The following is a 26,114-nucleotide window of genomic DNA, read 5'->3' on the forward strand; positions in this document are numbered from 1 at the left end:
TGTTGATGTTGACCGAATTAGATGGAGGTCCTAATTAGCATGTGATTTGGAGGAATGAATACTCTATGAATTATAATTAATTCAAAGGATATTTCTGTTAACGTTTAATACTAATCTTCATAGGATGACACTCAAACTACGTCTGAATTAAATGCAGGATAGGCTTTTCTCTCTCTAATAAGAGGCCCGATAGAAACACCTGAGGCGACTCCGTCAACTTCTCCCACCTCCCTCGTATTCTTGGCCACCGGCCACTACCCTTTGTTCCCCCACCATCTAAACCACCCTTAGAAAGAAGCCACGCCATCAACTTCCGTCCTCCCCTAATCTCCGCGCGTCGTAATCCTCAGCCCATACCATCACCGGCCACGACGGACGGCGGGCGACAATCATGGCCGGCCGGCGGCCTCTACCGCTCTTCCTGGCGCTGGTCTTCCTCGCGGCACCTCCCGACGCCGCGCGCTCGTCGGAGGACGCCGACGTCCTCCTTGACTTCAAGGCTTCCATGTCCGATCCCACCGGCGCTCTCCGGAGCTGGGTGCCCAGCTCCGCCCCGTGCGGCAACGGCACCGCAAGCTGGGCCGGAATCATCTGCGACCACGACGGCAGCGTCTCAGGGTTGCGACTCGAGGGCATTAGCCTCTCCGGCTCGTTAAACGTCGCCTTCCTCGGGCGCTTGCCGAGGTTGCGCACTCTCAGCTTCACGAACAATAACTTCGAGGGGGCGATGCCCGACGTCGGGAGGCTCGGGAACTTGAGAGCAGTATACCTGTCGACGAACAAATTCTCCGGCGAGATCCCCGACGATGCCTTCGCCGGCATGAACTGGCTCAAGAAACTCTATCTCTCCCATAATGGCTTCTCGGGCTCCATCCCGGCGTCCATTGCGGCATTACCCAAACTTCTGGAGCTGGGGCTGGACGACAACAGGTTCGGTGGTGCGATCCCGGACCTGCAGGTGAAGCAAATGAATCGGGTGAACCTGTCGAACAATGACTTGGAAGGGCGCATACCGGATGTCCTCAGGAAGATGGACGCGGATGTCTTCTCGGGTGAGTACTGCTGTCGCCATGGCTTGCTTGGTCTCCTTCCGAGCTCGTAGTTCCGCAACGTTTGGATATGCTGCTGCAGGCAACAAACGCCTGTGCGGTGAACCTCTTCGAGTCCCATGCCAGCCGCCGTCGCCGTCGCTATCCACGATGTCGCCATCCACGTCGTCGCGAGGCTCAGCTCATCATCCGATCATCTTCACGACGATTGCGATCGGCCTCGTCGTAGCAGTCGTCGCGGCGATATTCCTCGTGCCCCGCCGTCGGCAAACGGGGGATGATGGACTCGGGCAGTCTCTGCCACCGGAGAACTCAAAGTTTGCATCATCTGAGGAGGAAAAGCTAGAAGCGGGAGTGGCCGGATGCCACCGTGGGGGGGGCGGCAGCGGGAAGAAGGTCGCCAAGGACCACGAGCAAGGGCGGCTGGTCTTCGTGAGGGAGAACAGGGTAAGTTTCCAGCTGCAGGACCTGCTCAAGTCCTCAGCTGAAGTGCTCGGAACCGGGAACTTTGGGTGCTCCTACAAAGCCAACTTGTCGAACGGCGCTTCGGTGGTGGTGAAGAGGTTCCGGCACATGAACAGGGTGGGGAAGGGGGAATTCGAAGAGCACATGAGAAGGTTGGGGAGGCTGTGCCACCCCAATCTGCTGCCACTGGTGGCTTACTACTACAGGAAGGATGAGAAGCTATTGGTCACAGACTACATGGCTAAGAGGAGCCTGGCCAATGCCCTCCATGGTGAGCATCTCATCCTCACTATAGTTTCATGACCACCAACACCAACTAAAGATCCTAAGAACTTACTGCTCTCCACGCATTCACATACTCCATTTGCTTGTTCTCATGACATTTCTTTCAACTAGAATTACCATGATATAAACAAAAGTTGCAAATCCAGCAAAAGTTATATTATTGAAGCAATAATAAAAAAGAAGAAGCTAAACTCGCAGAAAATTTCCTTTCAAGTCCTGTGTTACTTACTCAGGCTTCTATGAATGAAGAGATAAGTTGCAAGCTCAGCAAGATCATAAGATTGAAGCAAAAAACAAAGGCTAGCACAGTAGACGACTGCATCTCCTTCTTTATGTTCATGTTGAAGTAATGCTTCCAAAGTTGTAATGTGATGTTGGGTTTGCTGATCAGGCTGCCGTGCATCAAACATTCCGGCATTGGACTGGTCCACACGACTAAAAGTAGTCAAAGGAGTAGTCAAGGGACTAAATTACCTCAAAGAAGAGCTGCAGATGCTAAGTGTTCCCCACGGCCATCTGAAATCCTCCAATGTTCTTCTGGACGATTCGCTCGAGCCACTTCTGACGGACTATGCCCTCCTCCCCGTGATGAACCAGGCTCACTCGGGGCAGTTCATGGCCGCCTACAAGTCGCCCGAGTGCAAGCAGCAGGGAAGAACATCGAAGAAGAGCGATGTTTGGAGCTTCGGAGTACTGATACTGGAGATCCTGACGGGGAAGATCCCCACCACGGAGTTGGGGCAAGAGAAGGGGGGCTTGGATTTGCAAGGATGGGTGTATTCAGTCACCCAGGAAGAATGGAGCAGCAAAGTGTTGGACAGTGAGCTCAAAGCAACAAAGGACAGCGAGGGACAGATGCACAAACTGATGCAGATTGGATTGGCTTGCTGCAGGGAAGACATTGAGAAGAGATGTGAGCTGGAAGAAGCTCTTGACAGGATTGAGGAACTGAAGGGGGGAGACACAAACGAAGACTGTGCGAGAATCCTCACTACGGACGGAGAGAACGATCTTTCGACCGTTGACATCAAATGAGAATTAATCACAGTGAGAAAAATTGATAAGAGATGGTGTTAGAAATGAAGCAATCCACAATGCAAGAGGGGATAGACCTAGCTATTGGTTCTGTAACATTGAGGAAAGAGTTAAAAGTGGTAGGAATCATGAAATAATGGTTTTGTTCTAGGATCCAAACACATTTACCTAATGTTTTTAGCACCTTTTAATGCTCACTTCTCCTAGTTTCCACATGAATCTTATCCCTTGGTTTTTTTCGGCTTGATGACCAAAGGATTTTTCTGTTTATACAATAAACTCCATATAATAACCATTATCTAGCAAAGAAATTTCAACTATTTTGAATTGTCTAAAGCTTGCAATTTAATCAAGCATCAATTTTGCATTGCCATAGCATAACTGTGCACTTAAACAACATCCTAAATTATTAGATCAAAGCCTATAAAAAGGTCCAAGCAAATCCTTCCTCCTGATAAAAGATATACTAAATTATAACTCCCTTTAACATGATCTCTCTCTCTCACACACTCACAAAACTTGAGTTCAAATATTAAGGATATTAATGTTTGATGCTGCAAACTTGAAGGTGAAGACAGAAAGAGAAAAGGTCAGTGAACTGAATCAACCACAAGGGAGCAGAGGGCAAACTTGACAAGAAATAACTCTTGAGTAAGCAAAAGTTGAACAAGTTGTATTGACATCAACTAAAAATGGATCTAAAGTAGTTAGAAGTTCAATAGGATGAGCAGACAAGAAATTGTTGTTTATTTAAGAAGTTCAAATTATGCTTCCTTTCTTACCATTATTTCCAATTCATTTTGTTCATAGCATCAGACTTCCACTTTAGCTTCTTCACAGTAGTGATATAACATGGTAGAGAAAAGGAGAAATAAGGATGCTCATGACAAATCCTAGAAAGTATATAGTGTAGCTCTAAGATCCATAGAAAGAAAAGAAAATCTTATTAAGATGTGCCGTTGAGTACGCTTACAATGAGTTGAAACACCTCTTTGTCCACGATTATATTGTGCAAGAGAGAAAAAATGCTTAGAACATTCTAATTTGACTCCTACCAAATAAAATCTTATTTTAAATAAAAACACAACGATTGAAATCCTAAATAATCATAATCGACTCATCCCATCTAACCAAACCAACCAACAGCATGGGTTTAATAAGACATTGTTAAATGGATCGAATATACCCACAATGACATAACTATATCATATCTATCTCATTCTCATTAAACACAATAATTAAAACAACAAAAAGCCATAATGTCCGACCATCGGGCATCAGCTACATGGGTTTTCTTCCGTCATTCCACTTTTGGTGTAAGGTAACATCTTTAGTTAAATCAAGAGCACTTTATTGTTTCTTAGTAGTCATTTTAAATATCCTTGTACTTTTCCTCGCACCACTAATCCTAATCGACTCATCTCATCTAACCAATCTAATGATTCTAATCACATCATCCATAGGGTTAGATGATTCTTCCTCATTTTATTTTATTTTTAATCAGCCTATACCTAAAACATGACAGACATAAATCTAATCAGATTGTTGTTCACAAAAGCATATATACTCAAGGTTGCGTTTGACATGTGATTAGCTAAGAATAGAGAAATTAAAATGATTGATCATGGTCATATATAACATATGTACTCATAAACAATTACGAAGGGGTAGAATATGCCCAACTTATACCACAAGCATATTCCAGGTTTAGGTAAAGAGTCTAAAGACATATTTGGTTCCTGGAAACAGTTCTCCACCTGTTTGCCAACCAGGAATGGTGGTTCTTGTGACATTCTTAGCATCACTAAGGATTAAATCGAAATAATGTCATTAACCACATACAACCATCAATACCATAAATTACTGCCGACAACCTGCCTTCCCAGTCGCCCCAAAACAATTCAATTCAAATCCTATCAATTCAATCACAAAGCCGATCAGAACAAACGAAAAGATACCTGAGTCTTTGATCAAAATCACATTTTGATTGCAAAAGAAGTTGATGAGCACCAATATATAACCAGATTGAAAATCCATAGAGCTACTGTATAGCATTCATGCGTGATCTTGAGATCATAGTAAGTCCCAAAACGAGAAATATAACCAAAGGAAACATCTTAAAGCAAAAAGGCTTTAAAATCCACAGGCAGCCTAACCATATCAGCAGCAGCAGCAGCAGAAGAGCTCATTCGAGCGGCACCTCGACGTCGCCATCAGATATCTCCTGCTGGAGGTCCTTGGGATCCTTCCCATCGACGGTGCACCCGACGGAGACGCACGTGCCAAGGATCTCCTTGACGGTGCCAGCGAGATCCTTGGCCATGGACCTGGGCCGCATGACTCGAGCGATTTCGACGACGTCGTCGAGCGAGATGTTGCCATTGTGTTTGATGTTCTTCGTCTTCTTGCGGTCGCGCTCGGGCTCCTTGAGGGCCTTGATGACGAGGGCAGCGGCGGAGGGGACGACCGACACCTTAGCCTGGCGGTTCTGCACGGTGAGCTTCACGGTGACTCGAAGGCCCTTCCACTCCTTGGCCGTCTCCTTGGCGATGTCCTCGCCCACCTTCTTCGGGGAGAGTCCCAAAGGACCGATCTTTGGGGCGAGGGAGCTGGCGGCGCCGACCTCGCCTCCGGTGACCCGGACATAGACGTCGACCACTTGGGTGGGATCGAACTTTGGCGGCATGGCGACGACGGCAGCGGCACACGAAATCGAGAGTTAGGTTTTGGTTAATGGTTCCACGGAGAGGAGGGAATTGGCTTCACAACTCCTTATGTAGCTTCCCATTATGTATGTTATTGGACATCCCTTTCGGTCCGGTTGAATCCATACGTTATTTAAAACCCGGTCCGGTGCAATTTAGATGCTAGAAAAACCCGGTTCGATCAGTATGGATTAATTAATAGAGGCGTCGCTCTAAATTTGGATCAATTCGGCCTTCTGGTTTATCTTAAAATATTCAAAAATTGAAATGATCTTTTACATTAAGATATTTGTTGAATTTGGAATGGAAAAATCGCCAACTAAACTCTAATCTTATATATCCACCAATTAACAACGACATATCACTGTCCATTTAAAAAGCTAGTTTAACTATTTCTAACCATTATAAATATTATTAATTTATTTAAATTAAAATATATAAATATGAAATACCTATAACTGTTCCTAGTAATTTCATGAAATTAAGAAATATTTGGAGGTTTAATGTAAATTAGAATTTCAATGCGTAAGTAACTTAAAATAAATTTTTAGATTTATGTGACACGTACTTGAACATTAGTTCAGAGAGATAAGTACAAAAATGACATGCGATCCGTATAATCACATGCTCTGTATGCCATTCAAGCATGCATATACGTGAATAAACCCAATGTAATTGGGTAGAACAGTGCCAATTAGGGTTATCTTTTTGCAACATTCTTCAATACCAGCTTCTTAGGGCTTCTTTCTCAAACCAAGAGACTGTTGGTGATCACAAGCAATCAATAAATCATAACATAAAAGAACTATTCTTTCCAGTACATGTAGGCTCAAAATTTCGTGCTTGAGCTGCTGCTCTGTTGTGACAAATAATACAATGCATGAAATCAATTTGCATACATAGATCTTCGATCCACCAGACATCCTACAAGAATACTGTGACCAAAATATTCAGCACTGAGCTGAGAAGTAAATATTGACCAGATGTTCAAAAAGTTGTGTTGCCAGAACTAGAGATGCTAGAAGTTCTTGCAGAATATAATAAGCATTACTGCATGCTGGAATAATACTCATGGTCAAACATCAGTAGTAGCTATCAAACTTTCTGTGCAGGTGAGTTGGCGACAGAAACCAAATTAGCCAGTTGGTTTATTCATATTAGGAAGCATGAGGGTAATGCATGTCCCAAGAAGGATAAACTATACAGAAATGCTAACGGGAAGGTTCTCTGTTTTGTTACAAAGATGTGTAGTAACTAAAAACTAATTATATTTAAAGATCTTAATTTCATAAAACAGCCCCAGAAAACAAGGCAAAAGAAAATAAAACTAATCACCAGGATACAACTATGCAAATTGAGTCATAGTGAAATTATTAACCATGATGTGACAGGAAATGGCAATTCTAAAGTGATCTTCAGAATGGAACAGTGTACATGTCACAATAATTAAGCCTAAAGTAAATCAAAATTAAGAGTTATACATATATATATATATATACAAATACATATATATCGGATGAATATCTCAACGACATAAGGCTTATAGACCATTGAATATGTGCAATATGTATAAAATTTTCTTTGAAGTCTTAAGATCTGAATAATCTCTTTAATATTTCATATACGAATCTGAAGTATTTTTCTGAATGGAAATTGTTTTTCTGAATGATTATTATGCTTCTGGTAATGTTATATTTATATTTATCATAGGTTTTTTTGAGGCTATATATTTTTAATATATATTGTTGGAATAATGTCTAACACATCCACGTTTTGTCGTGACCTACTTTTCAAAATTGTTAAGTTGGCATGTTCACATTATATCATGTTATGTCAAAGTATATATATTAAAAAAAGTTGAAAGTTGAAAGTTGAAAGGTGTAATTTCAACTTAGATCAACCCACATCTTTTCTGCCTATAGTTTCGTTGTACTTCAAAATTTAGGCAGCATTTCTGACACAAGATCCAAAAAACATAATTGCTTCTTTATTCTTTAAGTCCTTATAAAAGACTGAGATTATGAGATGAAAGAAAGAAATAAAAATGGAGGAAGGAAACTATATATTCCTCTTAAAAAGCCAGTCTTCCATGGTATTCAGTAGTTTGTGCTAAAAATTAATTAGACACATGCTATGTACAAATGGATGACTTTCTAGAATAGAAACATAAAACTGCATACCATTTTTCAAGCTTGAGAAAAGAAAAATAAAACTACTCAATGTCATGCCTATATAGTGAAGAATTAAGGTGAAGGGTTTATTAGCATATATTCATGAATTAATCAATATTGTCAGATATCTCTATATCGCTGGAATTCCATTCAAATACAAACACAGCTCATCACAGAAAGTTATAAGTTGGTTAACTAGAGACCAAAATTGATTATCTTCAATAAGGAAGGAACCCTGTTTCAATCACAGGCAGATCACTAGACATAATGGTTTTGATCATATTGTTTCTGTAGGCAATAGAGTAACAGATTATAATTTCCAACTGAATGTGATAATACATATTGAACATGACCATACCTAAAATTCTTATTCAGTTTCAGAGTTGACACTAGCAAACAAGCAAGCCCCTTAACACTGAAACTTCTATAAATAAGCATCTGCCTGTATGGCATTCAGGTGCAAAATGACAATATGTAAAGAATTGAGATACACAAAAAACATGGAATCACACAGAGCTTCCACTTCATTTAGCAACAACACTTTATATTTACCATCATGTGTCGTTAAATTGTGTTGTATATTTTTAATTACTTCAAACAAGACATACCAGTATCCCTAAGTAATCACATATCACACTAAATGATTTTGTCCGATGTTACATGTACTTGCCAAATCTGGAAAATGAAGTGTTGGTGCTAAAACTAGGAATCTGACGGCTACGACATGAATCAATCAGCCATTTCATTCAAACCATACCTGAAATGCTAATGTTCTCTAGTCTAAAAGGGAAAAGAATGGTAACAATCTCGAATGAGACATACCTGAGTGTTTCATTCTTGGTGTGCACTTTATGTATGTATTCTCTGCTCAAGTATATAAATCCTATGGTGATTGATGACTTTCCAACCTCAAATTACTGAGTTCATTCGCTTCTAAAAGATATTCTGGTTGCAAACTCATCATTGTCTTCTGAGAAAACATCAATGAATTTCATCAATAATTCCAAAAGATTTGGTTTCTCCTGTATTGTTTTTTTAGATATATTGCTAGGAGCTTTGAATATGTCCAATCCCTCTGCCTTGTGGATTTTAATAGAGCCTCGGAGTTTGAATGGAAATCACCCTTACCAAAGACCTCAAAAACTAGCGGATCAGTTAACATAATTGGAGTGGCCTCAACATCCAATTTTCCTAATTCAAAGGAAATATTTCTTGCAAGCCTTCTCTCCAAGAAGGCATCCACAATGCAACCATATGTAACAAGATCTGGTATGACACGCTTATACCTCATGTGCTGGATGCTCAAATGGAGATCCCAGAACATAGACATCCTTGAATATGCCAATGCTCTGATATTGAACGTTGATATATCAGGTGAGAAACCAGCATCCAACATACCAAGAAACTCTCTTTGCAAGCTTTTCATTTTAAAATTTGCAGCATAAGATAGCAAAAGTAGGTTCCACAGAAGATTTCCCACATTCCGTCTGCCAAGACCTACATCCCGAAGAAATTCACCAAATTTATAGAATTGTCTTTGGTTTATGTACGCAGATGCCATCGCTCGGATCGCTCCCTTCTCAATCAGAATTCTTGATTTCTTCAAGCGCTCATATGCAGATTCCATATCTTCCAATGAACCATATATGCTGTAATACTTAACATAAGCGTTGCCACTTACAGAGTTAACTTTAAAACCTCTTGAGACCATTTCTTTTACAGCTTCCTCCATCAACCGAAGCTGGCCAGCTTTCCCAAAACAAGAGACAGCCATCGTGTAAACCTCAGGACCGAAGCCAAAATTTCTGAGGGTGGTCTCATGGACAATCCTGGTTATCTCATCAAACTGGCCCATCTGGGCATAGGCCTTCATCAGATCCCAGATGACCTCGATGCGCGGCTCGAACGAGCTGTTTATGATCTCACCCCACAAAACCTGGGCTTGCATGAAGAAGCCATTTTTAGCATAACAAAGCATCAAACCCGAGAGGACATCACAACCAGGCTTAAATCCTTTGGATTTCAATTCATTTACGAGTTGAAATGCAATGTCAGGTTCTTCGTTCACAATCACGGCCTTGACTAACGCGGCGTAGTCCTTGTTGCCAAGAAATCGATCATTCAGGGATCTTCCATGGATCATCTGTTATCAATGCGTGAACCCAAACCATCAATTCAAGTGTCGAATATGCTACTGACGCAATGGGATTTCTTTTGTTTCAGAAGAGGATTAGGCTCTGGACAAAGAGGACCGGTTACTCAGTGGAATCGCCCGATTCGACCTTACGAGTGGGGATGGATCGAAGAAGAGGGGATGGGGAATTGAAGACGGAAGACGAGATGGTACCTTCCGATTCGGTGGTCCTCGACGCAGCGGAGGAACCCAGGAACGGCGGGACGCGGAGGCCCGAGGGAGGAAGATGGGAGGGGGAGAAGCGGCACAGAGGCGGGGATGCAGGGGTTGAGTAGCCATCGGCGGTGTCGACGAGTCGAGACGAGTGGGAAAGAGATAAGCTCGTGGGCCGAGCGTTGCGTCACGCTCTTCCCCATGACTACCGCCAAGGAGGGACATTTCTCCTCACGGGTTCGGATCCACATCCATTTCGACACCCGATCCATGTCTGATCCGCTTCAAATTCTGTGCACGTTAGGAACGGTGGGATTTATAATCTAATGTATTTCATAAACGTAAAATTTAGTTGCCATCTTAAGTTTTATTTTTATTTTTATTTAACTAATTTTAGAAATGCCCTTTTCATTGTGTCGGTCGATAACTGCTTCATAATGTTCCTAAGGTGCTTTAAGATTCGTGTAAAAGCACTTGGCATTTTATTATACACTCGGAACCTAGTCTTTTTAATTGGAGGAATATATATATATATATATATATATATATATATATATATATATATATATATATATATATATATATATAAGGTGGCACTTGACCTTGTGCCGTTTTTTTTGGCGTCAAGAAAAAAGCAATTCCGTTTCCCTCCGAGTAGCATGGACGAGATGTTGAAGCCCCTTCCCATTACCACGAATCGAGAGATCAAGGAGCTGGAGAGGAACGGGGAGGAAGAACACCAGGATCTCCAACGAGGAGACAAGGTAATGAGTTCGATCCTGTGCTTTCACCTCGATCTTCTCTCTTGCGTCGAGTTCTTGAACGCTTCCGATCTCCTGTGTGGGTTTGCACGTTCCAATGATCTGTTGCAATGCTGTGGAACGAAAGAACGAGGAGCCCTCAAGCGACAAGGAGAATGAGCAGAAGAAGCTTGAAGATGAATGAAGGCAAGGTAACACACTTAGATCAAACTAACCTCACCTCTTCTCTTGACTTGCTTCAAGTTCTTGGAACCATTTCTTGAATGCTTTTGATCTCTTCTCTTGGTTTGCTTAGAGTTCTTGAAGTGAGATAGGGATAATATTGGCACCGTTCAACTCCCTTTGTCATCCGACCCCCCTCATTAATGCTTTTGCATTCATAACTGACAGTAAGTCACCCTCATTAATGTCTCTCGGTAATGTATGTTTGAATTGCTCGGTGCTCAGATATAAAAATCACGCCCCAAGCTAAGTGCCAAGGGAGGGCCACGTAGACAAAAACCTCTTTCCTCTCTCATTTACATAGCTCATACTGCTATCTTCCCTCCCCTCTACCTTTCACTGACTTAAATATTGAAGGGGTTGAGCCGAGACATCCCTTGCACCGACTTGTTGTGCAGGATGATTGACAGCTAGGAGGTGACCCTATAGTTAGAAGATGACTCGACAGCCTAGGGACGAGTCCCTTGCTCACCTTGTAAGAAGCACTCCTAAGCGCTAGCATCAAGGATTCAGGCCTTTGTAGCCCTATAGCCCTATGTCATCCTTTACAGTAAGGGAGACCTCCATTCCTCTACCCAGCCTCTCCATTCCAAGGCCATATCAACCTTGACGAACCATCCCCCCAACAAACCTCTCTCATCAGTCTGCCATATTGGCACTCTATATTAGTGAGAAGGAGACACTAGAATGAGTCTGTACCTTCGGTAATGAACCAATTGGGCTGATTGACTAATCGATGGTATACATGACATATCATTTTGGTGCTAGAGGAAAGGCGGAATGTCGCAGGAACATCTTTCTACTACTCCTCCCAATGAATCCTCGAGTAGAGAAGGGCTGGAGATAAGCCCCTTGCTCATCTCACTAGAAGCATTCTTGAGTGTTACTCAACAAGTCCAGACTCTTACCGACATGATGAAAACTATCACACCACTTCTTCCTTAGTTGACTTAATTAGCAACCTTGGCGTAATGACTCACCCTCGGATCGCTGACCGCACCTCTTCTTCCCGAAGTCCAATCGAGGAGTCCACGCTTCACCTTCCAAGGATCTCTTCAGCTAAGAGGGATGGGTGACTCCATGCCACACCTTCCAATGGCAAACTGTAGCGTTCCACTAAGCCGCATCAAAGCTTGGCCAGAGTCTAAGGCCCATTCTGACAACTCCTGGGAACCCTTGATGAGGTCCAATGGGGCCCCATAGCGGCCCCCGTGAGCTCTCACCTGGCGTCGCTAGAGCATAAACAATGGCTCGTGATGGTTCCTCGACCCCCTTGTTATGGCACGTTGCCTCATCCTCGATAGTGCCCCTCCAAGCCCCCTCGAGCTTCTACTCAACCTCCTTTACTCATAGATGAGCTAGCACTAGCTTTAAGTATAGCTCAGTAGTCCGAACCTCAACAGCCTTGCACCTCCGCCTCGTCCTTGGTGACGCCCTCCAAGCCTCTATAAGCCTCTCCTTTGCCTCAGTAGCCTTATACCTCTGCCTCATCTTTGGTAGCTTCCTCTGGGCCTCCACGAGCCTTTGCTCGACCGACCTCCTTTACTCATAAGTTAGTACCAGCTCTAGGAGTAGCTCAGTAGTCTGAACCTCAATAGCCCCATGCTTTCGCTATTAGTCATAGGTGCCCTACAAGCCAATCACGTAAGTAATGACATGTGTGACATGATACACATTATTTTTATTTATTATATTATTTAATAATTTATTATTTTATATTATTTATTGTATATATATATATATATATATATATATATATATATATATAGTGATGTCCATGAATCTATACAATGAGAATCAAATCGTGATGAGATCACGATAATGAGATCGATTCACCTTTGAACATAGACTCTAAATAATCCTAGTCATCGGTTACTCGAGAGAGACATCGAGATAATCAAATAGATTGGTGCGTTATATACTTGTCCATATGATGGAGGTAATTGGTCTCATAGCTGCTCGTGTGGGGATACTAGGGCTATAGTGTAGGTGCTCATTGGAGAATGAGTTCACTGATTGATCCGCTCATGGAATGTTGGATGGTTAATGATACCTCATTATCAGACAGTGATTTTATTGTCCTAGTGGTGTACCTAGTTCTTAGACTTGAGACACTAAGGATGTCTTATATGAGTACTCCACTCTTTGATACCGAGCTTATAGGTTGGGAAGTTTCAGATCTAGCACAGTAGGTCATCGAAAGTGGCAATCAACCTTACTAGGGCTATTGAGTGTCGATAAAGGATCATTCGCTTTTGGTATCATGAGAGGAATATTTCATGTATTCTTGCTCAGACAAATCCCTAACCATGGTTATTTGGATTGAGAGAGAAAGAGTTCTTCGGGAGAATCCGATTAGAGCAAGACTCAAGTAGAAACCGTATGGGTCTGATAACACCATACCCAGTATATGGTCTCTGGGATATTAGATGGATGAGAGACTATAGTACATGATAACGACGTAGTGGCCTAGTATGTCCATAATCGATAAGTCGAGTGAATTATTATTTGTGAATTATTATGAAGATAATAATTCACTAAGCCAGAAGGAGTTCTGATAGGTATGACTTACGACTAGCTTGATATTGGGCCTAGAGGGTCACACACATATGGTAGGCATTGCGACGAGTAGAGGTTCGGATATGAGATATTTACCGAAGCTCCTATCTTATTAGATATCCAATAAGCCCATGAATTATTAGATCCTATGTATGAGATCCAATAAGAGCCAATGAGAGATTATTGGATAGAGATCCACCAAACTAAGAGGCCTGGGTAGTCAGATGAAGATCCAATACTCAATAAAACAGGATCCATTAAGGTTAAGTAGATATGAGACCTCTATAAATAGGAGGAAGCCAAAGGCCCATAAGCCAAAGGCCCATAGGCCAAAGGCTTCTTGGTTGTCACCTCCTATTCTCCTTTTCCTTCTCCTCCTCAGATAGCAGGTATGAAGATTTGGGCAGTGATTTGAGGAGCATCGTCATAATCATACTATGTGGATCACCGCTAGAGAGGAGGGCGCTTGACTTCCTTCATCCTCTCCTACAGATCTGCAGAGATTCAGAGATATATGATCTCCCTAGATAAAACACAACTATCTCATATGTGGATTTAAGTTTCATAGGTTTATTCACACTAATCTTTGTCTGACGACAAACATATTTTTAAAAAATTTAAGGTTTTTATTTTTTGTTCTTCCACTACACATGTGATGTCGCCCCCAAATTTCCCTACATCTGCCTCATCCTCGTTAGCGCCAAGGGTAGCCTAAGGACCTAGGACTCAACAACCTTGTGCCTTTACCTCATCCTCAGCAATGCCAAGGATAGCCCAAGGAATCTAGCCTCAGCAACCCTACGCCTCTGCCTCGTTCTCAGCGGTGTCAATGATAGCTTAGGGATGTTGAATCTCGGATTTTGATGATAAAATCAATTGATGGGTTAATTGATCTAATCCATATTATTGAGTTAAGTGTGCAGGAGTAACTACGATAACCAAAAAACACAAAGCAAGAATACCGGAGTCAAGTTCGATGGACGTTTAAGAGTCCGAAGAATCCTCGGAGATGCTGCCGGAACCAACCGAGAAGAAATCGGGAACCTGTCGGAATTTTCGGAAGTTCGCCGAAGAGATCGTCGGAGGTTCACGGAGATCACCGAGAAGGCTCGGCTACTCGTTAAAGTCATCACAAGTTCGGGAGCTTGCTGGGAGTCCGTCGGAAGAAGTTCGTCGGAAAGCTCGCCGGAACAAGACTCGACGTTCGCGGTTGAAAACTTGCTTAGGATGTATTTTGTCATGTAGTTCTCTTGTAATTAGGATTAGGATTAAGAGATAATCCTATATCCTGGTCAGGGGCCAACTGGGCCCAAAATTAGACTTGGTTTGGGCTAAATTTGAAGCCCAACAAGTGAACCGAAGGGTCTGGCAGTGGCACCGCCTAGCACCCAAGAGCTAGGCGGTGGCACCGCCTCGGCTGGGCGGTGGCACCACCCAGCACTGTCAATGTCTGATAGTGACAAGCGGTGGCACCGCCACTGATAGGCGGTGGCACCACCAGCATCAGGAACCCAAAGAGAATTCAAATTTTGGAGCCCAAATTTGAATCCTCTTGAGGCCTATAAATACCCCTCAAATCTCAGCTGAGATTATAACTTTTTGAGCAGCAAGTGTTTGAGAGAAAGGCCTTAGAAAAGTCTTAGCTAGTCTTGTTTTCAATTTGCTAGTGTTCACCTCCTTCTTTCTTGCTAAAAATCTGTAAGAGAGTGAACCGCTTATAAAAAGTTGTAAGAGGGGTATTCACCCTTCCCTTTCAAGAGATTTGCTAGTGGAAGGTGAGAGCCTCATCGAAGAGGGGCCTCGCAAGTGGATGTAGGTCATTTGACCGAACCACTGTAAAATCGACATGATCTCTGGTTTGCATTTACTTATTGTCATTTACATTACTGCAAACCATTTACACTTTAATGCTATACTGCTTTGTCTCCGTCTTACTTATCCCTTCAAGTTAAAATGAAATCGAAACGATTTTAAACAAAAAAACGTTACTTTTATCATACGAAGTTTTCGAAAAGTGTTTAAATCGTGAAAAGTTTATCGCACTTTACCGCTGCACTAATTCACCCCCCCCCCCTCTTAGTGCCGCTCCGATCCTAACAAGGGAATGAGGCCTTAGGCCCTATGCCCTCGCCTCATCCTTGGTGGCACCCTTCAAGACTCCATGAGCCTTTGCTCGGCTTCCTCTCATAGGTGAGCTAGCTCTAGCATTAGGGACCTAGGCCTCAATGGCCCTGTGCCCCCGTCTCATCCACAGCAATGCCCTCCAGGCCTCCATGAGCCTTTTCTTAACTCCCTTTGCTCATAAGTGAGCAAGCTCCAACATTAGGGACCCAGGTGATAAAGTGATAGAATGAAGAGTGAAATTGTAAAGGTAAAGAGAAAGCACATCTCAATTAGTGTCATATAATGTCTATTTATACATAGTGAAAGAGAGGATTTTCCTCTATTTATACATTGAAGCCTGACGAGAGTTGCTGCATTGATGGAAATAAGGCTTGTATGTGGGAAAGTACTATGGTTCCTTATAGGAACAACAACTGGAGCATCAGAGGTAGATAATGAGGACATATGGAAGTAGGTAAAAGGTTGCAGCGACGACAATGATCAGGGAAGAAGAGGTGGTGGTGGTGCAGATCAGTGTCACATGAGGAAGGTTGTTGGCAAACGAGGTCTTTGTTGAAGGAGAAGGTTAGCTTTGTATAAGACAGTTGCAGATCTTTGGGTAGCAGATCAGCAGTTAGGAATCTGGGCAGCGATGCAGTGATGCAGCAAGTGGCATGGAAAGGTTCCAAATGTTGCTTGCCGAGGCGAAGGTGGAGCAGGACACAGTGGCTGCCCCAATCACTGATCAAAGGCAGCGGGAGAGAACTACAAAGATTGTTCGGTAATAACAGAAAGGGATGGTAGGCCTGCACCAAGACAAGGTCCTCTCCAGGACCAAGACATGACCCGACAGGAGCGTATCCGTAGGAAGATCAAAACGCTGCCATAGGATGCTGTTGAATCTCATATTTTGATGATGAAACTACTTGATATATGTTTATGATTTAATCTGCGTTTTGAGTGACGCAGGATGCCTCGATCAGGATGAGACAATTAAAGCAGGAAAATCATGTTGTGCCGGAGGAACATGTTAGAAGATTGGACGTCGGGCCGGTGGATCGGTCGATGTATCGACAAAAGGCTTCGGGTCGTGGACTCGGGCATCGGGCCAAGAAGAGCGGGTATTGTGCCAAGGATATCGGAGTTGCGGAGTCAACTGGTCGATTGGGCAATAGGCTGTAGGAAAGGACGATGCACCGAAGAATCGGACGAAGTGTCGAGGGACCAATGACATGCCGGACAACTTGGTTAATTGCTTAGGATTAATTGTCTTGATCGAAGTTTTTGTTTTGAGTGTGCAGGATTAACTACGATGGAAGAAAGACATGCAGTAGGAGTTACGCCGGAGTCAAGACAATGATCACGTTGGGAGTTCGAGAGTTCTACGGAAGTTCGGACGGTCGTCGGAGGTTCTGCGAGAACAAATCCGAGAAGTCCAGGAGCTTGCCAAAGAAGCTCGTCGGAACTCACCAAGTGGATCGTCGCAAGTCCAGGAGTTTGCCAGAAGTCCGCAGGAGCATCACCGAGGGTTCATCGGATGATCGACGGAAGTTCACCGGAAGCTCGCCGAAAGAAGCGATTGACGTACTGGAGCAAGTTGCAGTAAATGTCTTAGAAAATAATTGTAGTTAGCACAATGATTAAGTTAGAAATAGGAGGTAATTCCATTAACTTAATCTTGGGGCAATCGGGCCCCTGAAAGACCCAAATTGGGCCGAATGAATCAACCCATTCGGACCTGAAATAGTGCTAGGAGGTAGCACCGCCAGGGTAGGAGGTAGCACCGCCCAGGAGGCAATCTCCGAGAGAGACTGGGCGGTGCAACCGCCCCAGCCAGGAGGTAGCACCGCCTGGGCTCAGTCTCCGAGCGAGACTGGGCGGTGCAACCGCTCCTGACAAGAGGTGGCACCGCTTGAGCTCAGTCTTCGAGCTCTGGCAGGTGGTGCAACCGCCTCAGTCAAGAGGTGCAATCGCCTGAGCTCAGTCTTTGAGCTCTGGCAGGAGGTGCAACCGCCCCTGATAGGAGGTGGCACCGCCCAGAGGCTCAGTCTTCGAGCTCTGCCAAGCGGTGCAACTGCTCCAGTCAGGAGGTGCAACCGCCTGATCCCGGAATTCCGGGAATTGACAGTTTTGAGCTCCAAATTTGAACTGGGTTGGGGCCTATAAATACCCCACCCATTCAGCACTGAAAGAGCACAAACTTACACCGAAATCTTGATCCTTTCTGTGATTCTTAGAGCTCAAAATTATTGTAAAGGCCAAAAGTTCTTCTCCCTCTGTTCTTCTAAGTTCTGAGTTGTAAAGAGAGGAGAGAAAATTTCTGTAAGGGTTGTCTCCTAAGCCCGTCAAAAGGAGTGAAACTGTAAAAGGGTGGTTGGCCTTCGCCTATTGAAGGAAGGCCTCTAGTTGACGTCGGTGACCTCGTCGGTGGAGGAAGCCAAAAGTGGAGTAGGTCAAGATTGACCAAACCACTCTAAATCTCGGTTTGCATTTACTTTGAGCATTTTTATCTTTACTACAAACCTCTTAAATAGCTACTGCCTTCTGCGCTTTTACGAACGAGTTTCTAAGTTCAGAGCTTTCCGAATCTGCGTCTAAACGTAAATCGACTTTTTCGTACGATCATTACATTTCAGTTTACGTTTACGTTTTGATTTCAATCATAACTGCAAACTGCCTTCTACGCATTTATAAAACATATCTCGAAGTTCAATATCTTCAAAATTGACATTTAGACATAAACCGGTTTTATCGTACGAACGTCGCATTTCAGTTTGCGCTTGCATTCTAATTTTCATCATAAACTGCAAACTGCCTTTGTAGATTTACTTTGATGTCATCTCGCTTAATCTTAAGTTAAAGTAATCTTAGAATCAGCTTTTACGTCGAAATCATTTTTTATCAAACGAACGCAGCTTTCGGTTTTAATCGCTGAAAAATTTCCACTGCACTAATTCACCCCCCCCCCCCCCCCTCTTAGTGCTCTCGATCCTAACAATTGGTATCAGAGCCCAGTATTTCTCATTTTGGATTTACACCCGAGAGAAATGGCTCTTCATGGCTTTTAAGAGGGTTTATCGGTTTTTCGTCCACTGTTGTTTAACGGATTGGACTACGCTTATTGGAAAACTCGAATGAGAGTTTTCTTGACTTCTATGAATTTGGATTTATGGAATATCGTTGAAAACGATTTTCAACTTCCCTCTAAACCGATGAACGAATGGTCGGATTTGGAGAAGAAGTATTTTTCTTTAAACGCAAAGGCTATGAATGCCTTATTTTGCACTTTAGATAAAAATGAGTTCAATCGGATTTCTACGTGCGAAACGACTTTTGACATTTGGCGAACACTTGAAATTGTTGAATCTCGGGTTTTGATGATGAAGTCAATTGTCATTTGTTATCTAATCTATGTGTTGAGATAAGTGTGCAGGATTAACTACGATAAAGAGTAAGACAAGCAGCAGGTGTTGCCCCGGAGTCAAGATCAGGATCACGTTGGGAGTTCGAGAGTTCGACGGAAGTTCGGACGGTCGTCGGAGGTTCAGCGTGAACAGATCCGAGAAGTCCAGAAGCTTGCCAAGCGAAGCTCGTCGGAACTCGCCAAGTGGATCGTCGCAAGTCCAGGAGTATGCCGGATATCCGCAGAAGGATCACCGAGGGTTATCGGTTGATCGACGGAAGTTGGCCGGAAACTCGCCGGAAGAAGCGATTGACGCATCGGAGCAAAGCTGCAGAAGTTGTCTTAGAGTTAATCGTAGTTAGCATGATGATTAAGCATGAAAATGGGAGGTGATCCCATTAGCTTAATCTTGGGGCAATTGGGCCCCTGAAAAGATTCAAAGTGGGTCGAATGGAGTGAACCATTCGGACCCAGATTGCACCAGGAGGTGCAACCGCCCCAGCCAGGAGGTGCAACCGCCCCAGCCAGGAGGTGCAACCGCCTGGGCTGTGGGGTTGGGAGGTGCAACCGCCCCAGCCAAGAGGTTGCACCGCCAGAGCTCAAGTTCCGAGCTCTGCCAGGCGATGCAACCACCGAGCTCAGTCTTCGAGCTCTGGCAGAGAGGTGCATCAGCCTGAGCTAAGTCTCGAGCTCTGCCAGGTGATGCATTCACCAAGCTCAGTCTTCGAGCTCTGGCAGAGAGGTGCATCAGCCTGAGCTCAGTTTCGAGCTCTCCCAGGTGATGCAACCACCGAGCTCAGATTTCGAGCTCTGCCAGGTGATGCAACCACCAAGCTCAGTCTTCGAGCTCTGCCAGGTGATGCAACCATCGAGCTCAGTCTTCGAGCTCTGGCAGAGAAGAGCAATCGGCTGAGCTCAGTCTTCGAGCTCTGCCAGGCGGTGCCACCTCTCCAGTTGAGAGGTGCAACCGCCTGATCCCAGAATTCTGGGATTTGATCGATTTGATCGTTTTGAGCTCGAATTTTGAATTGGGTTGGGGCCTATAAATACCCCACCCATTCAGCACTGAAAAGAAACAGACCAATACCGAAATCTTGATCTTTTCTGTGATTCTAAGAGCTCAAAAGTGTTGTAAAGCCTTTAAGTCTCCTCCTTCTGTTCTTCAAGTTTTCAAATTGTAAAGTGAGGAGAGAAAGGTCTGTAAAGGTTGTCTCCTAAGCCTGTCAAAAGGAGAGAAATTGTAAGAGGGAAGTTTGGCCTTCGCCCATTGAAGGAAGGCACCTAGTTGACGTCGGCAACCTCATCGGTGGAGGAAGCCAAAAGTGGAGTAGGTCAAGGCTGACCGAACCACTCTAAATCTCTGGTTTGCGTTTATTTTCGAGCACTTTATCATTACTGCAAACCTCCCTCATCACTACTGCTCTCTGCGCTTTCACGAACGAATTCTAAGTGCTGTTCTTCCAAATCTGCATTCAGACGTAAATTCGTATTTTCATACATTACAGTTTACGTTTATGTTTGATTCTGCAGAACTGTTTTCCGTGCTTTTACGAACGAGCTTCTTTGCAGTTTACGCTTACATTTTAATCCTATTAATAACTGCAATCTGTCCTCTATGACTTTACGAACGAGTTTCAACATTTAGACGCAAAACTGCATTCAGACGTAAATCGGCTTTCCTCGCTCAATCGTCAGATTTCAGTTCACGTTTACGTCTTGATTTCAACTGCATACTGCCTTCTGCGAGTATACAAACGAGTTTCAAAGTTTAGACGTAAATCTGCGTTTAGACGTAAATCTGCGTTTAGACGTAAAACTACGTTTAGACGTAAATCTGCGTTTAGACGTAAAACTGCGTTTAGACGTAAAACTGCGTTTAGACGTAAATCTGCGTTTAGACGTAAATCTGCGTTTAGACGTAAATCTGCATTTAGACGTAAATCTGAGGTTAGACGCAAAACTGCGCTTAGACGCAAAACTGCGCTTAGATGCAAAACTGCGCTTAAACGCAATCTGCGCTTAGACGCAAACTGCACCTAGATACAAACTGAGAATTTGCTTTTGCATCATAATAGTTTTTGAATGAACGCAGCTTTTGGTTTTTAAATTAATATAAGATTTCCGCTGCACTAATTCACCCCCCCCCTCTTAGTGCTCTCGATCCTAACAGAAATCACGCACGAGGGAACTAGTAGAGTCAAAGACTCGAAAGTTAACATTTTATTGCATGATTTTGAGCTTTTTCGAATGCAACCAAGCGAGACTATAGGCGACATGTACACCCGTTTCACGGATGTCGTCAATAGTTTAAGAGCTCTTGGAAAATGTTTTTCGGATTTTGAACTCGTAAACAAGATTTTGCGCTCACTTTCTAAACCTTCGGATTCAAAAGTAACTGCTATTCAAGAATCGAAAAACTTGAACCAATTTCCACTTGAAGAACTAATTGGTTCTTTGATCACATATGAAATGATGTGCAATGCATGTGAAGAATTTGAGAACCACCTTCCAAAAAAGAGGAAGGATTTGGGACATAGAACATTTGAAGACCACTCGAGCATAAGCTCAAGTGATGGTGAACTTAAACTACAAATGAAACAAAAATTAAAAAGTAAAAAGAACGGAACTACTTGCTTTGAACGCAAGAAGAAGAACAAAAATTGGGATGAATCGAGCTCCTCTGAAGACGAGGAGAAAATCAACAAAGGCGAGGTGGCAAACTACGCCTTTACGCCTTTCGACGCTGAGGTAATCAAAATGCCTTTAATTTACTTCGAAATTACATGATGCATTTCATGATGCATTTTTCTTTTTCTTTAAATTTTCTTGAAAATTACATTTTTAATAATTTAATAATGAAAATGCAAAAATATGATCATGCTTGTAATTTTGAAAATGATAATGAAAATTGCATGTCTTATGTTAATGCAAGATAGAAATCTAATGATTGTACACCTAGTGAGATTAATCTTATTTATGTGCTTGAGAAGCAAGAATGTATATTTTGATGATTTTCATATTGCTTTTCAATGATGATACATGGCTTTTGTTTGGAAGGCTTGATATTTTTCATTGTCTTTGTTTATTAAATATGATGTATGGTTTTGACATAAGAATAAAGATTTGAGCATGCTATTATAAAGTAAATCATATAAATTAAAACTAAAGAAGTTTTAGGCATTTATAAGAATCATTCAAAATTATGTTCAATGAAACCTTGCTTAACGTTGCAATGAAAATATTAAAGTTTTGATACTATGATTTGATGATTTTATGCATGAGATTTTAAAGTTATACATGATGATTTTTGTGATTGATGGTTTTATGATGAAATTCATTTTACGATCCTAAACGTTGATGCATGTTTTCATTTGACATAAATGAAAAGGCATGCTAACATGAAATCGATCACTTAAGATGAAACACTTAAAAAAGGGGAGAAATATATGAATTGATGCTATAAGCACTATGCTATGATTATCCCATGCTTGCATCATCAAGAGATATATGAATTGATATGATTGCCATATTTGCAAAGCTTATATGAATTGATGCTATGATTGCCAAATTTGCATTATGCCATGTTTGCATCATGCGTTAAGATATCAAGAACTTGTATCGTAATTTTACGCATTGATATCTTACCATGTGATGAAATGCTACAATTGATGAACACTTGAAATGTAATCCTCTATCTTATTGATTTTTCAATAAATCTATGCTTGTCATATATGAATTTATTGAATGTAATTTTGAGGATGATTTCAGATTTGACAAATGCTTGATTCGTATTTATGACATAAGATACACTTTAAATATGAATCATGCTTCAATCAGATTAAATGCTTCAATCATTTTCTATCTCTAGAGTTCTCGATTTTGATGAAATACAAGTGATAAATTCATTTATGATATCTTGTAAATCACTTTAATTATGAATGAGTTTTTTTTATGATGTGTTAAAAGAATCACTTAAAAAGAAAATGCTTTTCCCATCTTATCGAGATTAATGATTTCATGATATTGTGTGAATCTCGAAATTGATTTTGATGAAATAGTAATAACGTTATTCATGTTATGAATATTAAAAATGATAATATGCTTCATGTGATAATATGAATACATGAAACACTTATGATATTCCGTGTATTCATAAAATATTTATCTCATCATCCAATAACTCTTCTTGATATTCCTTATGAGATGAAATTAAATAATGCATGAAATACAAATGAGGAGTTAATGATCATGCATAATAGGATGTAATGAATTCTGACATTTAGATACTATCGTTTGAATATCTATGATCATGTTGCCAAAATGATATATCATGAATGCTTGAATATCATGTTTGATATGCTCATGATGATGATTGATTTTTTGGTATCATACATAAAAAAAATGAAATGTAATGTTAATGAATTTGTGCATTGAAACTATAATGATGCACAAATAAGAATGATTACTTATCTTTGTCATGATTTAGAAATTGATGTAAAGGGTTTTTCCCTTCTTCTTGACAATGACAAAGGGGGAGATAGATTGCTAGCACAATTCAAGAAAAAGGAAAAAATTACAAAAGAGAAGAAATTGCTATCTTGAACATCACCGATAATTGCTAGCTTGAAATGTCAAGAAAATGCAATAACTTGTTTATTTTCTTGCACATCTAAAGAGAAGATGCAAATGTAACACTTGCCAAATTGTTTGCTTGCCTCATGTAAAACATTATCTCTTGCTAGTTTGGCATTTTGCTAGCTTGCACTTTGCAAAGAAAGCAAAAATGACACTTCTCAAAAGAGAAGAAAGAGCTTGTTATCTTGAACATCACAAGCTTGTCAAACAAAAATTGCAAAAGTGCTATCTTGCCTATCTCAAGAAGCAAAACTTGCATATCGTAAAAATTTTCTAGCTTGCAACTTGCATATTTCAAGAAGCAAGAGTTGCCTTCTTGAACATCTCTAAATTGCTAGCTTGCAAGTTCTAAAATGTTGCAACATTGCTAGCTTGCATGTTATAAAAGTGCTATCTTGTATGCTGTAAAACTTGCATATCTAAAACTTGATAGCTTGAATGTTCTAAGCATGATGTAACATTTGCTAAATTTTCTGGCTTCAAAACTGCATGATGATAAAACATGATATTATGTTTTTCATGCAATGAGTTGAACCAATATCACAAACGCTTGATTGTGATACTTCTCCTTTTTGTTGATGACAAAGGGGGAGAAGTCTGATGTTATGCATAAGTTTATGCATAAGTTCATGATGACGTGTTGCAAGTATTCATGATGAATATTGCAATGACTTGAATTCAGTGTGAATTCAAGGTTTTATCAATATGGCATATTGATAGGGAGAGTTTGTTTAAACTCCAGGAGTTAAGTTTAACTCTGTTATCAAGTGGTTGTCATCATCAAAAAGGGGGAGATTGTTGAATCTCATATTTTGATGATGAAACTACTTGATATATGTTTATGATTTAATCTGCGTTTTGAGTAACGCAGGATGCCTCGATCAGGATGAGACAATTAAAGCAGGAAAATAATGTTGTGCCGGAGGAACATGTCAGAAGATTGGACGTCGGGCTAGTGGATCGGTCGACGTATCGACAGAAGGCTTTGGGCCGTGGACTCGGGCATCGGGCCAAGAAAATCGGGTATTGTGCCAAGGATATTGGAGTTGTGGAGTCAACTGGCCGATTGGGCAATAGGCTGCAGGAAAGGACGATGCGCCGAAGAATCGGACGAAGCGTCGAGGGACCAATGACATGCCGGACAACTTGGTTAATTGCTTAGGATTAATTGTCTCGATCGAAGTTTTTGTTTTGAGTGTGCAGGATTAACTACGATGGAAGAAAGACATGCAGCAGGAGTTGCGCCGGAGTCAAGACAATAATCATGTTGGGAGTTCGAGAGTTCTACGGAAGTTCGGATGGTCGTCGGAGCTTTTGCGGGAATAAATCCGAAAAGTCCAGGAGCTTGCCAAAGAAGCTCATCAGAACTCGCCAAGTGGATCGTCGCAAGTCCAGGAGTTTGCCGGAAGTCCACAGGAGCATCACCGAGGGTTCATCGGATGATCGACGGAAGTTCGCCGGAAGAAGCGATTGACGTACCGGAGCAAGTTGTAGTAAATGTCTTAGGAAATAATCGTAGTTAGCACAATGATTAAGTTAGAAATGGGAGGTAATCCCATTAACTTAATCTTGGGGCAATCGGGCCCTGAAAGACCCAAATTGGGCCGAATGAATCAACCCATTCGGACTTGAAATAGTGCTAGGAGGTAGCACCGCCTGGGCTCAGTCTCCGAGCGAGACTGGGCGATGCAACCACCCCTAACAAGAGGTGGCACCGCTTGAGCTCAGTCTTCGAGCTTTGGTAGGCGGTGCAATAGCCTCAGTCAGGAGGTGCAACCGCCTGAGCTCAGTCTTCGAGCTCTGGCAGGAGGTGCAACCGCCCCTGACAGGAGGTGGCACCGCCCAGAGGCTCAGTCTTCGAGCTCTGCCGAGCGGTGCAACAGCTCCAGTCAGGAGGTGCAACCGCCTGATCCCGGAATTCCGGTAATTGATAGTTTTGAGCTCCAAATTTGAACTAGGTTGGGGCCTATAAATACCCCACCCATTCAGCACTGAAAGAGCACAAACTTACACCGAAATCTTAATCCTTTCTGTGATTCTTAGAGCTCAAAATTGTTGTAAAGGCCAAAAGTTCTTCTCCCTCTGTTCTTCCAAGTTCTGAGTTGTAAAGAGAGGAGAGAAATTTCTATAAGGGTTGTCTCCTAAGCCCGTCAAAAGGAGTGAAATTGTAAAGGGTGGTTGGCCTTCGCCTATTGAAGGAAGGCCTCTAGTTGACGTCGGTGACCTCGTCGGTGGAGGTAGCCAAAAGTAGAGTAGGTCAAGATTGACCGAACCACTCAAAATCTCAGTTTGCATTTACTTTGAGCATTTTTATCTTTACTGCAAACCTCCTAAATAGCTACTGCCTTCTGCGCTTTTACGAACGAGTTTCTAA

The 26,114-nt window shown here is 42.2% G+C and overlaps 3 protein-coding genes across 6 annotated transcripts; 1 reads left to right on the forward strand and 2 right to left on the reverse strand.

The window, feature by feature from the left end:
* The first annotated feature begins 147 nt into the window (after positions 1-147).
* On the forward strand, positions 148-2,947 carry LOC103999848 (pollen receptor-like kinase 5). The gene is made up of 3 exons (XM_009421725.3): positions 148-1,052; positions 1,132-1,785; positions 2,191-2,947. The coding sequence occupies exons 1-3, from the start codon at positions 392-394 to the stop codon at positions 2,832-2,834; spliced, it is 1,959 nt and encodes a 652-aa protein (XP_009420000.2). The 5' UTR covers positions 148-391; the 3' UTR covers positions 2,835-2,947.
* Positions 2,948-4,859: 1,912 nt separating this feature from the next.
* Positions 4,860-5,601, reverse strand: LOC135624283 (large ribosomal subunit protein uL11-like). Its single transcript, XM_065127715.1, has one exon. It carries the CDS (start codon positions 5,518-5,520, stop codon positions 5,020-5,022), a length of 501 nt encoding a protein of 166 aa, XP_064983787.1. The 5' UTR covers positions 5,521-5,601; the 3' UTR covers positions 4,860-5,019.
* Positions 5,602-6,307: 706 nt separating this feature from the next.
* LOC135580780 (pentatricopeptide repeat-containing protein At3g42630-like) lies at positions 6,308-10,236 on the reverse strand. 4 transcript variants are annotated; one of them, XR_010491705.1, is made up of 3 exons: positions 10,058-10,236; positions 8,533-9,853; positions 6,308-6,474 (listed from the first exon to the last, which is right to left on the reverse strand). XR_010491705.1 is itself a non-coding variant. In XM_065128168.1 (2 exons), the coding sequence occupies exons 1-2, from the start codon at positions 10,181-10,183 to the stop codon at positions 8,705-8,707; spliced, it is 1,275 nt and encodes a 424-aa protein (XP_064984240.1). In that variant the 5' UTR covers positions 10,184-10,236; the 3' UTR covers positions 8,270-8,704. The 4 variants fall into 4 exon arrangements, 2 of the variants coding, with proteins under 2 accessions (XP_064984240.1, XP_064984241.1); XR_010491706.1 differs by having other exon boundaries at positions 6,470-6,596; XM_065128168.1 differs by lacking the exon at positions 6,308-6,474 and having other exon boundaries at positions 8,270-9,853.
* Positions 10,237-26,114: the final 15,878 nt, after the last annotated feature.

This window comes from Musa acuminata, chromosome BXJ2-10 (genome assembly GCF_036884655.1).
Source record: "Musa acuminata AAA Group cultivar baxijiao chromosome BXJ2-10, Cavendish_Baxijiao_AAA, whole genome shotgun sequence".
NCBI lineage: Eukaryota > Viridiplantae > Streptophyta > Magnoliopsida > Zingiberales > Musaceae > Musa > Musa acuminata.